This window comes from Onychostoma macrolepis, chromosome 05 (genome assembly GCF_012432095.1).
Source record: "Onychostoma macrolepis isolate SWU-2019 chromosome 05, ASM1243209v1, whole genome shotgun sequence".
Taxonomy (NCBI): domain Eukaryota; kingdom Metazoa; phylum Chordata; class Actinopteri; order Cypriniformes; family Cyprinidae; genus Onychostoma; species Onychostoma macrolepis.
This window is the reverse complement of record NC_081159.1, coordinates 6648695-6663638: the sequence shown is the minus strand read 5'-3', so window position 1 is coordinate 6663638 and position 14944 is coordinate 6648695. Positions and strand designations below refer to the sequence as shown.

At 35.6% G+C, this 14944-nt stretch overlaps 3 protein-coding genes across 3 annotated transcripts; 1 reads left to right on the top strand and 2 right to left on the bottom strand.

The window, feature by feature from the left end:
* Positions 1–55: 55 nt before the first annotated feature.
* On the bottom strand, positions 56–2147 carry edf1 (endothelial differentiation-related factor 1). Its single transcript, XM_058777548.1, has 5 exons — positions 1961–2147; positions 1654–1705; positions 1414–1574; positions 1231–1324; positions 56–378 (listed from the first exon to the last, which is right to left on the bottom strand). The coding sequence occupies exons 1-5, from the start codon at positions 2033–2035 to the stop codon at positions 317–319; spliced, it is 444 nt and encodes a 147-aa protein (XP_058633531.1). The 5' UTR covers positions 2036–2147; the 3' UTR covers positions 56–316.
* Positions 2148–3697: 1550 nt separating this feature from the next.
* Positions 3698–7869, bottom strand: plpp7a (phospholipid phosphatase 7a (inactive)). The gene is given in 3 exon segments (XM_058776500.1): positions 3698–5103; positions 7160–7522; positions 7525–7869. Coding segments are annotated over 3 exon segments (858 nt in total). The 5' UTR covers positions 7631–7869; the 3' UTR covers positions 3698–4714.
* A 602-nt stretch (positions 7870–8471) lies between these two features.
* fam78aa (family with sequence similarity 78 member Aa) lies at positions 8472–12542 on the top strand. Its single transcript, XM_058776436.1, has 2 exons — positions 8472–9466; positions 11116–12542. Exons 1-2 carry the CDS (start codon positions 9207–9209, stop codon positions 11642–11644), a joined length of 789 nt encoding a protein of 262 aa, XP_058632419.1. The 5' UTR covers positions 8472–9206; the 3' UTR covers positions 11645–12542.
* Positions 12543–14944: the final 2402 nt, after the last annotated feature.

Here is a 14944-nt window from a genome sequence, read left to right as displayed (position 1 = left end):
TACTTCAAATAATGAGTTATTGAAATAGCGCAGAATCATGTATAAGACAACTTAATCAGACATAGAAATAAGTTTTTATTTCAAAGCAGTGAGCAAGCTAAAAAATAATAATAATAATTATTAATCCAAGTCTTCATCATCTGACATAAAACGTTAGATAATAAGCCTTTTGTGTAGGTGGCAATATGAGCGTGTCTGATCCACCATTGAATCGAGAAAATATGAAGTAATGCAGCAATTAATAAAGATTAACTGTAAAGATCATACAAGTACTGAAAGGTTTCAGTGAATGGTGGATCTTTCGAGGATTTTGTACTCATTTCTTCTTAGGGACAGGATCAAGAGGCAACCCAATATCCTTTCCTCGCAACTTAAGGCCTAAAAACGAAAAAAAATATACATTTAAACAATGAAGAAAAACAAAAGGAATGAAATTCCTTTGAATCAAAATAATGTTGAATTAAAAATTAATTAAGATAATGTTTGTTCTGCTCAAAAGGAATGCAGTACTTTTTTTTTTTTTTTATATATAAAATACACGAAAGTAATACTAGTTCTTTTAACAAATGTTTAAAATGATCTATACTACAGTTTAAAGTTTGGGGTCAGTAAGATTGTTTTGTTTTTTTTGGAATAATTAAAATGAATAAATTCAACTTAAAAAAAAAAAACATTTCAAATAAACGTTGTTCTTTTGAACATTCTATTCATAAAAAAAAAAGTATCAGTTTCCACAAAAATATTAAGCAGCACAACTGCTTTCAACACTGACAATGAGAAATGTTTCATGAGCAGCAAATCAGCATATTAGAGTGTTTTCTGAAGGATCTTGTGACACTGTAGACTGGAACATCAGCTGCTGAAAATGGTTTCGCCAGCACAGGAGTAAGTGACATTTTAAAATAAAAAGAAAACATCTGAAACCAAAATGACACTTAAATAATTTCACTGCATTTTTCATGCAGCCCTAAGGAGTATAAGAGACTCATGTTTAAAAAAAATAAATAAGTCTTACTGACCCCACTGATTTTATTCCATAAAGAGATCACTACAGGCCAAACACCAAATCAACTTTATCTTGGGATTCCCATTATCAGAAACTTGATGATTGCAGAATATATTTCAAGTGACACTTAGGCCTACAAATAGGGCATTTCTACAATGACCCTCCCTGGTATTAAAAGTATGAGAGACAGTCAATGAGATAGTTCAGTAAAATCTAAATCCTACCAATGGCTCGCTCAATCTTCCCCATGACTTGGTTATTGGGAATGGCCTTCCCAGATTCATACTCTGCAATGATTTGTGGCTTCTCATTGATTTTCTGCAAGAAACACATGACTACATTTAAATAACTACACATGAGCGGTGAAATTAGAGATGAATCATACAGTAAATCTGTAAAATACTCACAGTAGCCAGATCTTTCTGGGTGAGGCCTTTATTCTGCCGGCCCTGTTGGATCACCTTCCCTACTTCCAGAGGCACTCTCTGATGGCTGAGCTCCTCTGTCTCTCTGTCCAGCTTGGCTGTGTTCTTGGTCACAACATGCTGTTTGTTTTGTCCAGCAGCCCCTTCGAAAATGAAATGATTCATTTAATTCCAGTTGGAAAACACATGGAATATGTACTAAAAGGTTTTAAGTGTTCTTACATTTCTTCGAGGTTTCGACGGATTCTCCTTTCCTCTGAGCAGTAATTATAGCCTGAAACAGAAGTACTGTGTGTGTTATGTAAAGCGAAACTCCGTGAACTGCTTTTATTAGGCTTCCACGACGTTTCGTACCCTGACTAATTCGACGATAATATTTCTGCTGTATTTATTCCCAGATCGATATTTTAAACGTTGACGAATTAAAGGCATTTTGCGCATTATTCGAGGCGAAACATTTGAAAGCTGGTCACAGCAGCAATGTGTTTGTCAGCAAACTATGTAACGTTAGCAGATGGCGGTGAAATACCTGCTTCGACTTTGACTGTGCAGCCGATCCCTTCTTCCTCAAAACAGTCACGGTATCCCAGTCACTCTCTGCCATATTGTCGACAATTATTTGCAGAAGTGTTTGATTTTTAGACAATAACGGTGCGTTCAACTTGTCGGGCACGTCCCTGCTCTTTATGCTAGTGAACTAAACCGGATATACGTCATGGTATAAGGCGCATGTCAACAAGCCCCTGTATCGTGTTGTGTGTATGTGTTTTTTTTTTTTTTTTTATAAATACATAAAAAGATGAAAAAGCAATTGTGAAAGCAAATTGTGTTTTAATCTGTCTTAAGTTCAGTTGTTCAATAAACTGCGTTATGAATTGTCAAAGCTTTTAATTTGCCCTGCATGGCATCTGACGCAATAACATAATGGAATGACAAGTTTTTTTTTGTTTTTTTTTTGTTTTTTATACAAATTATACTTAAATTATATGAAAAAAAAAAAAGTATTTATTTATTTGTTTGTTTGAGAATGGACCAAAGAGCATATTTTGCTTCAATGGATCTATCTATCTATCTATCTATTTGGCCAAAAGGTCAGTGGTCACAACACATGGTCAATGTCAAAAAGTACTTTTTTTTTTCAGTAAAGTTTTTTATGCTCTTAAAACTCTTTCTTTTCAGGTGACAGTATGTTCTTTGTCTCATGCTTAGTCAATAAATATATCTTTAGAATGTAGGGATTCAGTTACATTTGTAAATTAGTTGGTTTGGGCAAACATTACATTTAGATAATGGTCCAATATATTTAATAATAATTATATTAATACTTGTCAATTAATATGCAGAGTTTACACTTAATGTAGGCTAATCTTCAGTGAGAGGGTTTGATTTTGGCCTGTGTCCTCTCTGTAAATAATAGGTGAAAATAAAGTCTAATAATAAAATAGATAAAGGCATGTCTACTGGAGTTGTATTTATTACTTTGCCTGAACCTATACATTTACAGTTGAATTGAATCCTTTTATTACATTCCAAAGATATATTTATTGACTATGAAACTAGACAAAGAACATGAAAACAGTTCATTTTAAACTACAGATCAATATGTATTTCCTTTTACTCCTATTTATTTTGTTTATTCGTTCGTTCATTCATTTATTCATCAGTTTTTCATCATGTGTTAAGGTTGTGTAATTGTTCTTAAAGAACAATAGTATTTTTGTTTGACCGAATTTGACTTTAATACCTTTAAGAATTTTGCTCAATCTGCAATGGAATTTTGCTTAAAGAAACTCTATAAAATGACCAGGATCTTCATATGGTTTTTCAATAGCGTATGAAGCTGATTAAACCAAAATCAACTCTATGTCAATAGTGAACAGTCTTCACATGTGTGTATGTAGGTCACAAGAGCATTGCTGGGTTTCTAATAGTCGGTAGCATGAACATGGACTCAGAGACTGACCCCTGCTGGTATTTATAGACTGCTGAGTCAGGGTCAGGAACTGGCAGATCACTGCTATAAGCAAAAGAGGGTGGGGAGACTGACATCGACAGCTGCTGAGATATTAAGCAACCATCTCAATAAAAGCTTGATCTCTTCTGTTGCACGTTTATATAAACATTCAGTAATTTTATCACATCAACTTTCAATAAAGTAATGATTTTCTTCATCTCTCTGTCTCTCATTTTCCATCTGCAGATCATAAAAGCTTTTGAGATAATCTTGAGATTGTTTAATGTTATAATGTAAAAAGTTGTCATCATGTTCCATAAAATGTATTTTATTCATATCGCATCCATTGTAAGTATTTATCTCTGCATTTTTAGGCATGAAGAATCCAAACACACACACACTTGCATACATACATATTCACAGTATGTTTTAAGTTGACACAAAATTAATAAATTCTCTTCATAAAAGACGTACAACTGATTTATGTATCTTTTTTTTCTTCCCCCCAATCTGTACAACTCTACAAGATGTTTGGATTACAATAATCATGTATAAAGTTCATTGAAGGGATTCATTTATTTCCAGAAGGCCCATACCATACATAACACTGCTGTGGAAATCATACAAAATGGCACATCTGGGGCTGCAGCGATTGGAATTAAACAACATACAATTATATAAACAACATTGCAATTTTTGGTAATAGTGAAAAAATGTGCTTGAAATGTTCAGTTTGAATGCTTAAGTAGTTATATTCATATAAATGTGATGCAGTCAGAGTATCATGAAAAGTCAGTACAATCGTATTTCAACTCCAGATACCCAAAAAATCCAAAATAATCTGTGGTGGTTTCATTTACAACTTTTTCTCAAATGCATTGTAAATAGTTTGAAAATTATATACAATTCCAAGAAAATAGAAATCTGAAATGACTCGTTATGCTGCTTGATATAGTCCCTGAGCAAATGTTTCGCTCACTTACTGTGATCAATAAAATCCATCAGCCGATTGATATAAATATCACATACTGATTTGGCCTTCATCAATGTTAGCAATGAAAACATCCTTTCTTTTAAAGCGAAAGGAAAAACTGTGCACCTGATGCTTTTCCAAAGTGTTTCTCCAAACTTTATATTGCTTTGGCAGAAATGGAACAAGAAATGGTCAGATCAAGCTTATGGATGTTTGCTGCTTAGGTTAATGTTTTAGAAAAGTGCACGTTTCTATCATTCGCTTTTTAGAACAGATGTAGGGCACTTAACCTGAACTGGAAAAAAAAAAAAAAAACATACAGCAACTTTTGAAATTCTTCAAAAGACACGTACTGATCAGTAGAGGGGGCTCCAGTTGAATGTTCCTATGGATATTAGAGTCTGGCAAGTGTTGGAAGACAGCCACACCATCTCCACTAAACTGTAATGAAGGAATCCAAAGGCAAAGCCGCATCCGACATCTGTCAGATGGTGGCGACCCAGCAACACACGGGACATGCCAACTAGGACTGCCCATAACACAAGCAAAATACGCAGGGGAACTGCAAGCACCAAGTGTGCCAACAGGAATTTAGATACCATGACCGCTCGGCTTGCATGGGCTGCCGGGAAAGAATAGATGTCCATGGCCAGGTAGTCGAGGAAACTGGGTGCCATTTCCCATGGCCCTTTGCGCTTCACCAACTTCTGCATGCCTGCTATAGTCATCACATCCAGTAAGAGAGCTGTAAAGCAATGACATTTACATTTACGTTATTAAAGCAATAGCAAACTCACAAGAATGTTTATGGCTGTCATGCCACAAGTCATCACACCTGTCATGATGATACACTCATAAAGGAATAAAGGTGCTTCAAAAGGTTCTTCAAGTGATGCCATAGAAGAACCACTTTTGGTTCCACAAAGAACCATTCAGTCAAAGGAACCATCTCTTCCTTATCTTTTTATAATCTGAAGAACCTTCTTTCACCACAAAGAACCTTTTGTGAAACAGAAAGGTTCTTCAGATGTTAAAGGTTCTTTATGGAACCATTTAGACAAAAAGGTTCTTCTATGGCATCGTGAAGCACCTTTATTTTTAAGAGTGTATACAGCTATAACAAGCTCTTGCAAGTCTTATATTGCTTTTAAATAACAAATAAGTAGAAATAGGCTATCAAGGAATGTTCCAAAGTCCCTCTACTTTCTTATGTCACAGATTCAAATTTGTTGTTGCTAGTTCAAAAGCTGTGTCCATTTTTTTGCAAAACTTTATCTATGCAATGAATAGCTCACATAAAGTCACTTTAAAACCAAGATGCTTTTTGTTGATCAATGTGGCAAATTCAAGAAAACTTAAAACCGTGGCAAAATCTGCATGAGGAAATCTTTCACCCTCACTTGAAATTCCTGATCACATGGATTCATATTGTAATGAATAGATTCAGCTCATGAAAAATTTTTGCAGATGTCAATGGAGGACAAACTAGTATGGTGAATAAATTGTTTTTGAGAGGAAAAATCTTAGCCTATCTCTTAATAAATATATTTGCCATTAAACATTTGTTTGAACATTGATTAAGCCAGTTTTAGGCTTTACGGAAAATAAAAAAATCAATAAAAAAATAGCCAGATTCAGCGTTTCTATGGGATCTGCAAACAGCGATTTACTGAATGCTCAATGATATCCAGGCTATAATTTGATTGGTTATCAAAGCACATAATCCAAGCTTACCTTTAAGCTTTCTCCGTGGTAGAGCTCAAGAGGTTGGTATCATCCCATAATAATAGGAACATCTCTGGCAAGACTGATATTTCAAGGTTTATATTTCACACATGCGCAGAGCACAAGACTGCACTAGTAAATGTAATCAAGCTTAAAAAATTGTGATCACCAAAAAGACTGCTATAAAATAAAGATGCACAACCCAAAACTTACTCAATCACTTCAGAGAAATGGATTAAACCAATGGAACACTTTTACATTACAATTATGAGCTTTTTGGAGCTTCAAAGTTTTGGTCACCATTTACTTGCATTATGGACCTACCATTCTGAAATATTTTACTTCAGATGTTTTTTGAGAGCAAATAAATTCATACATCTGGGATGGCATGAGGGTGAGTAAATAATGAGAGAATAATAATTTTGGGGTTTCAGTTTCAATTCAGTTGCGTTAAAAGAAAGCCAAATTAAAGGAGTAATGAAAATAATAAATTCTAGAGTAGCTTTTCATGTTTGAGTTTAATGAAGTATTCACATGTCTGTCAGTCAGAACACATATCCTTGTATTCCCTCATCCACTGACCTACAAACCCAATAGCATCCTCATAAGCTGCAAAAAACCCTGCGATTTCAAATTCATCAAAATCATCTGTGATTTTCCTAATCACCATTGCAGTTTTACTCAGTCATTCTCATATTTTCATTCTCAATGATGTAGCCTACGTGATTGATTTGAATGTCATTTTAATCAAATAATTCATATGTACAGTGGGACAAAAAAAATCTACATTGCATTTAAATCCAAGCCCACCTTTCAGATAGAACTGTTCAAATACAAATAAAGTCAACATTGCACTGAAATGATTCTGAATTTATTAATTTACATTGTCCTAAAAATGATCCTAAAGTCAAGTATATAAAACGAGAATATACTCTCTCTGTCACACACTCGGTCTATGGTGGTTTACATTTCTCAATCAGCCTATATGTGTGACCAAAATAGTGATGTTTATATAGCCACACACATTTTCAGAATAACCAGTGTGCACTCCTTATCAGAAATGCGCTAAAACTCACCAAGCAGCAAATTGACCAAAACCTCTTGACCGGCCAACGTGTTGCTTCTCGTGAGACACAAAATTGTGCCGAAGATCCACGGGATGCCATGGCCAGTGAGCGCGAGGAGCTTGATCATGGAGCGCACGCTTCCCCACGACGATGTGCTGTGCGCGCACACACCGAGCCGTTTAGACATGCAGATATCAATGGCCAGAAGAGAGTTCATAGCGATGCCTTTGAATGAGGGGTTTAGCTGCATGCAGTCTTCTTCTGGTAATTCCTTCTTTTCCTTATTGTTCTCGGGCGACTCGTTCTGCGCGTTTGCGCCTGCTGGTTTTGACTTTGCTGGTGTCTCTGCGACGGCCTCCGTGCAGCGCCGCGAGCTTCAGCGCTACCGCTCTTCAGAGGCTGATTTAGAGACATAAACTCGGGTCTGTTCAGCACATTGCTTCGCTCCCTCGCCCTGGATCGAGTCTGGTTCGCAGGCATTTTGATTTTCTACGGACCTTCCAGCCTAAATGTGTTTTACTGTCCTGTTCTTCACACAGAGAGGCAGTGAACGGTCTACCATGTCCATTCCCAGATCATGTCTTGCTCTGTTCTAAGTGTTGCGACTTCTATTCCAGTTATACTAAAAATAGACATTCCAGCCGCCTGGATACATGAGACGCATCCACATGCTGCCGAAAATCTAGATAAACAAATGGCACTCAGCTAAGATAATCACCTTGTCCTTGCTTAAATAAATAAATAGACTAAATGATTGTAGCCTATTTATCTATCTGTTTTTTGTTGTTGTTTGTTTGTTTGTTTTTTTTGTTTTTTGTTTGTTTTGGGGTTTTTTTGCATTGCACTGCATAGCTGCAACGAGTCTGCGCTATAACATTATTCGCTTTAAATATATATATATATACATATAAAAATTAAATTTTCAAAAAAAGGTCCTTTTTGAGAACGTTAAAAGCATTTAAAACAAATAGGCTATTCCAAAAAACCCTATTAGGCTACTCCATGTAGGTTATATCTCACCCCATTTATTTGCCGTTTTATTATTTTCGGAGAAGAGCGTCTATAAAATTGTAAACATGAAAACTTATTTGTATACTGAATTTAATAGTTCCACTGAGCCTACAATATCTAGGCCTATACAGTGTGCCCGATAAGCTTTATAAATAACAGTCATCCACTGCAGTCTTTTATGCTTCTCATAAAATGGTTCATCATCTGTTTCATTTGCAACAAACAAACAAACAAAAATCTGAATCAAAACTACATTACCCAGGATGCAAAACGTCGCCAAGAAGGGAAGTCTAATTCTAAGCCGCTTGGATAAAAAAAGACCAACAGCTGAAGTATTGTATTACACCAGAGGAACCTGACTAGCCTATAACAGGACTAGGGCGACACAAAGTAACCCGACTGGTCAAGCTCTTTATATCTCTCAGATATGACGCGGAAATTAAGAGCACCGACATTTGGTTTGCCATTAGAAATTTTGGTCTCAAGTCATGCCAGAAGACACAGCGTGAAGTTCGACCTGTAACGGGACTGTGGATTTAAACTTCAAGTAATGTTGCTTGTTCTTCTTGTCATCATGAAGGACCTTTTTAATTATGAAGCGACTCGATGGCTTAAGACTGTTGACTGGAGCGCAGCGTAACAGGTCGTAATGCCGCACTATTGGACGGTACCTGTCAGGTGCTACTTATTAGATACTTCTGCTTTTAAATCAAAGGCACGTATGAGCTGACATGTATTTTAACCAGCCAGCACGATATAGTTATTTATTAATTTAAATTTAAATTTATTATAATAGCTATAAGATTGAATATGTAAGGTTTATATTGTTATATATAGCTTGACTGAAGGAAGGGAAAGACCTGGGATTTATTAATGCTGTATTAAGAGATTAAGACATGTGAAATGATTCATTATGCTGACATGCCAGGAATCATGTCATAGCACTGTGACCACAGACTTGAGCCCCTTTTCTCTCATCATGAATGTTACTGCTTCATCTGGTTACTGATGGGTGTTTGTGCTGCCAGTCTAAAGAGGCTCCACCATGGGATGTGTACAGAGTGTAAAACTCAAGCCAAGTTTTCATGAGAACATCACAGTCCTGGAACTGCAAGCCTCCATTGATCCCAGTCCGACTGTTATCGATGAGTCATCTAATGTGGTTCTGCGATACCGCACGCCTTACTTCAGGGCATCAGCTCAGGTGCAGGTGCCACCCATGCTTTGCAAAGAGATCTGGACCGTCGGCTGGATCCAGGCTTGCAATCAAATGGATTTCTTCAATATATATGGGAATGAAGGAGCGTAAGTGTGTTCGCTATACGAAAAGATACACCTAGCTACTAAATACTTTATTGATTTGGGCCCTGGGAATCTAGAGGCTGATATTCAGATTACCTAAAATCATTTTTAAAAATAAAGGTTTATTATTCACATCTACGGTTCCAGGAACAACATTTAGCATCCATGGAACTTTTCCACTGCACAAAAGTTTCTATATAGTGAAAAGTGTTCTTCACAGTATTATAATATTCTTCACAAGAATCACAGAAAGCTTCTTTGTGGAACTCAAAATGGTCCTGCATTTCTACAACCTTTATTTTCAAGTGAACCCATAAATGGCACACATTATGGGTCTCTAAAGATTTGCACCCAGCAATATTCATTGGTAAAATATGTTATTTAATGTATTGTTTGGATGATTACTCTTAACTGCTATTTAAGCATTAACTTTATAAATAATAACCACTCATTCTCAGGTGAAAAGGCGCACTTTAAAAATCAAAACGAAAATGACAATAAATTTGCACCTATAAGTTGCAAAATTATTTTGTCTAAAAGTAATAATAATATTATTAATAATATGCATTTATTATGCATATTATGATGCATATTAAGCAGAAATAAAACAAAAACACAGTTTTGCATATCCGTATCAGAAACTACCATCATTTGGTTTACAGGGCAGTAAAATACCATTGAAATATTGTTAAAATGAACTGAACAAACTCTTTTTTTGTGTGTGTAGTTAGGTGGCATGATGCTGCTGAGGAAATATGTAAAAACGATTTTTCAGGATGTTAGTGATGTTTATGGTGCAATTTCCTGAGATTGTTTCCTCAAAAGCAGCAAAGCTGAACACACCCCTAACAGGACAAAAGGCTTGTCCTTTACCAGCATCAGTCCTAGGAAAACTAGCTGAGCCTTTATTTCTACCAAAATTAATCACAACATTAATTCTCTAGGAAATTATGGGGTTGTTAATTAAGAAGATCTTATGTAGTCCTTATAACTTTCTTGATTTGAAACTTAAACAAACAAATGCTCTTTACTGTTTTACTGTTAAAGGCTAGTTTACCCAAAAATGAATTTGCTTACTCTCAGTCCATCCAAGACGTGAATGAGTTTGTTTCTTCTTCAGAACAGATTTGGAGAAGTTTAGCGTTACGTCACTTGCTCTCCAAAGGATCCTCAGCAGTGAATGGATGCCGTCAGAACACAGCTGATAAAAGCATCACTGAGAAAGCAATATTATAGATAGAGGTCTCAACGGAACAGTCTGAATTAAAAACTTGTCTAATTGATGGACTAGAGTTATGAATGACTTGTGGATTATTGTGATGTTTTTATCAGCTGTTTGGACTCTCATTCTGACGGCACCCATTCACTGCAGAGTACACTCTAAAAAATGCTGGGTTAAATACAACCCAGTGCTGGGTAAATATTGGACAGAACACATGCTGGGTTGTTTTCAACCAACAGTTGGGTTAAATGTTTAACCCAACTGCTGGGTCTAAACAACCCAATCGCTGGGTTCGTCCATACTTTACCCAGCGCTGGGTTAAATTATTTAAGTATTTAGGGAACATCGCCGATGCAAGAGTGTATTAACTATTAAGAGTGTTCATCATAAGAACAACATCTGAGAAAGAAGTTTCATCTTCCCTCTTTAGATCCAGCTGGGAGCTCCCAGAGCTGAAATGTGGGCAGATCCAGGCCATTAGTGATTCAGATGGTGTGAATTACCCCTGGTACGGCTGCACCACTGAGATGTACACAATAGTGGGTCCCACTAAGAAGAACACCAAACTCACCGTCAGCATGAATGACAACTTCTGCCCAAGTGTGACGTGGAGTGTCCCAGTGGGCACCACCAGCAGTCCCCCTCTCCTGAGCTCCATCCAAAGGGACCAGCGCTTCACCACATGGCTTGTGGCCATGAACGAAACCACAGCTGAGATGGTGCTACTCCGAACCATCCGCTGGAGGGTGCAGCTCTGCATTAAAGTGGATCCACTGAAGCCTCTGGGTCAAAGAGCCACAGTTGTGGAGCCACTGATCCAGGAACAGCCTCAAGTCCTAGTTAAAAATGAACCCATCCCAACAAACGCCTTGCTTAAGCCTAATGCCAATGATGCCCAGGTTCTAATGTGGCGGCCTAGAAATGGGGAGCCCATTGTGGTTATACCCCCAAAATACTGATCCCATGAAGGATATTTTCTTCCAATTTGAATTGAAATGATTCAGTAATGCTCGGTTAAATGAAAAATGGCATGGAGTGAGTGAGAATAACAGTCAACAGGATTACTGATTTAACGTTTTAAAGGAACAAATGTATTATTTGTGTATTTAGGCTGTTTGAAAGGATAGTCAACCTAAAAATGAAAATTATCTCATCATTTCCTCAACCTCAAGTTATTCCAAACCTGTATGACATTTCTTTTGTGCATACAAAAGAAGATATTTTGAAAAATGCTGGTAACCATGCAGTTTTGAGTCCCATTGACTTCCATAGTATTTATTTATTTTTTATCCATGAAACCATTTGGTTACCAACATGCTTCAATAACTTTTGCTTTCCATAGAAGAAAGACAATGCATACAGGTTCGGAACAACACGAGGAACATCATTTTTGGGTGGACTGTCCCTTTAAGGGCACACATTTATCATATTGTGTATTGTTTTGTTTTTAAATATTTTTAATATTTGTAATTTGTAAGACAAAACTGTGTGTGGCCTTTGCATACTTGGCTATGGACTGAAATGTGGCCTTATGAAACCTACTATAAACAAGACTGAAATCGATCGTTCACACAGTATGAATCGATCATTAAATGTATAGTGGAGGTATATTTATTTTTAATCTGGCGTGGCCAATGTTTTACAAACAAATGTTGCCTTTTATTTTGTGCAATTACAGGAAACACATTTGAAAACGTAACTTGTGTCCGTGGCATCTTACAGGATGTTCTGTGAACTAGAACTGTGAATAATTTAGTTGTCTTCTCATGTTTTAAGAGGCAGCTTTTACTTCATCTCATTTTTAGACTGGGAGAACCTTAAGGAAACTCTACAATAAAATCAGTGTGTAACAATAAATGTACTTTACTGTGTTTTTTGAGTTTTATTATCTTTGAAAATCAAAGCTTAACTAAAAAGCAGACAGATATACTGACTTTGTCAGTTTAAATAAGATCTAAAATTATCGTACAAGTAAAATTTGCTTTAAAACAGCATTTGAACTTAATAGCCCTGATTTATTTGATAACTATGACCAATAATTGTATCAGAATCACACAAACTTTGTTCTTTGTTTGAGAGCATCCTCTCAACAGGGACCATATGACCTGATTCTAAAATACTCCAAGTTGTCCTATTTTGTACTCTTATGAATTCATTTAAATCTCAAAAGTCTTGTATCTACAGAGACTCTGTGGGCATCCTTATTTGTCACATTGTTTAGCAATATTACTGTAAATATAAATGAAAAATCTGACTGTGTGATTTTTTTATTTTTTATTTCATTTCAACTTCCAACAAGAACATCCCCCAAGATTTATTGGCATCTGTAAAGATAACTTCTTACAGGAACGACAGAAGAGACTGTGCATTTGTGTATATAGTAGTCAACATTTAAGAAAAGAATGCATTTTGGTTTTAGGCTTTAGGACAACTTTTTGTTGAAAGGTTTTGATCTGCTTCAAATGTTGACTAGTGTACATACCTGTAAGTAATCAAGTTTTCATTTTGATGTAAATATACGAATGAACTTGCTGCTTTTAAAATTAACAGTACATTTTCTGATAATAGCAGTGGGACTTTCAGCTGGGTCCAAAAGTCTAAAACCACTGGTGAAAATGAATTTTAATAATTGAATTACAATTAATGAAAAATTATGATACAAGCATGTTTTGCTTTAAAAACAGCAGCACTGGAGTTGCATGAACTACGTAAATATGTGAAAATTCTGAGGTTCAAAATGTACTGACAATCAAAGAGTCTTCTTCTTTATTCATTCATTCATTTATATATATTTTTAAATCCTAAAACATGTTTATTTGCAGGTTTAAATTTGATCCTATTTTTTTTTTTTGTACTCCAGTGTTCTCCAAACATCTGTTTGGATTAGTATTTTTGTGGATTGTTGATTGCTGTTTTTGTATTATATTAAATATCTACAGCAATTAATCTATCTATCTATAAATAAATACATACATACATATAGTATGTATGTTTCTTAATTGTTTAAACTGCTAAAGAGATAAGATGCTTCAAATAAGAAAGCTCATGATATAGAGCTGTAAGAAAAGTGTGTTTAAATGCTTAGATGACCCATTGAATTATACATGAGTTTAGTGATTCTTCGTGCTCTTGCACTGTGACTGCCCCTCCCTCATACTTTCTATTGTTATGAGGCCCACAAACACACACACACACACACACCTGGAGAAAACACTGGAGATCACTCTGGTGAGCAGGTAGTCCAAATGACATTTTCCGACCACCTAGCTTTACAAATGATTCCTGAATGGAAAAAGCAATATATGAGCTATGAGGTAAGTTTGGGTTCTTGTTCCTGGATACATTCTTTATGTTTTAAAATTTCAGGTTTTATAGACTGTAATAGTTGTATTCGTTACTTAACATGATTACTTAACCAAACAAAGGACAGTAATATGTTGTTTTTCAGACCCTGAAATCTCTGTTAAACAAGGAAGATAGGCATAACCTCATGTGTTATGGTAAGAGCATAAACACATTGGTTCGTTTTCACTGCTGAATTCTAGTTATATGAGAGTATTCCACTATTATGCCGCCCACAGTTGGAACCAGCTTCCAGAAGAGAACAGATGTGCTAAAACATTAGCCACATTTAAATCCAGACTCAAAACTCATCTGTTTAGCTGTGCATTTGTTGAATGAGCACTGTGCTACGTCCGAACTGATTGCACTATGTATAATCATTTTCTATTCTTAAATGTTTTAAATTCTTTTTAAATCAAGTTTTAAATCACTTTGTTTTTATTGCTGTGATTATTATTATTTTTAATTCCTTAATGACTATTTCACTTCCTTTTATGTAAAGCACTTTGAATTACCACTGTGTATGAAATGTGCTATATAAATAAAGTTGCCTTGACTTGCCTTGCCTATTAAAATAATGTATCATAGTCATTTGCATATTTGCAAGATTTTTACACTGTTAAAAGAAGTTAAAAAATGAGTTAAAAAAGAAATGCTGCCAAGACATATTTATGACTGTCATATACAGCAGTATAATCTCATAAATTATTCCCTTTGAAATTAAATGCATGATAGATTTCGACTTTCTATGGCAGGTTTCCTCACAATATCAAAGGTGAAGCAGGTCAAATGAATCATTAATAACTTTGCAAAGCTGAATGCTTAATAAGGGAAAGGATTGAGATGTGAATGGCTGTATGCAGGGAGTAAGTGAATAACATTATGACTAAATTTTCATTCATCCATCATCAGTAATA

Excerpts from the sequence above, each read along its gene's own strand:
- fam78aa (XM_058776436.1), top strand. The coding sequence starts at position 9,207 with ATGGGATGTGTACAGAGTGTAAAACTCAAGCCAAGTTTTCATGAGAAC. Across the intron at positions 9,467-11,115 it reads ATATATGGGAATGAAGGAGC|ATCCAGCTGGGAGCTCCCAG; the intron begins GTAAGTGTGTTC and ends TTCCCTCTTTAG.
- edf1 (XM_058777548.1), bottom strand. The coding sequence starts at position 2,035 with ATGGCAGAGAGTGACTGGGATACCGTGACTGTTTTGAGGAAGAAGGGA. Across the intron at positions 1,706-1,960 it reads CACAGTCAAAGTCGAAGCAG|GCTATAATTACTGCTCAGAG; the intron begins GTATTTCACCGC and ends CTTCTGTTTCAG. Across the intron at positions 1,325-1,413 it reads CCCAGAAAGATCTGGCTACT|AAAATCAATGAGAAGCCACA; the intron begins GTGAGTATTTTA and ends TGTTTCTTGCAG.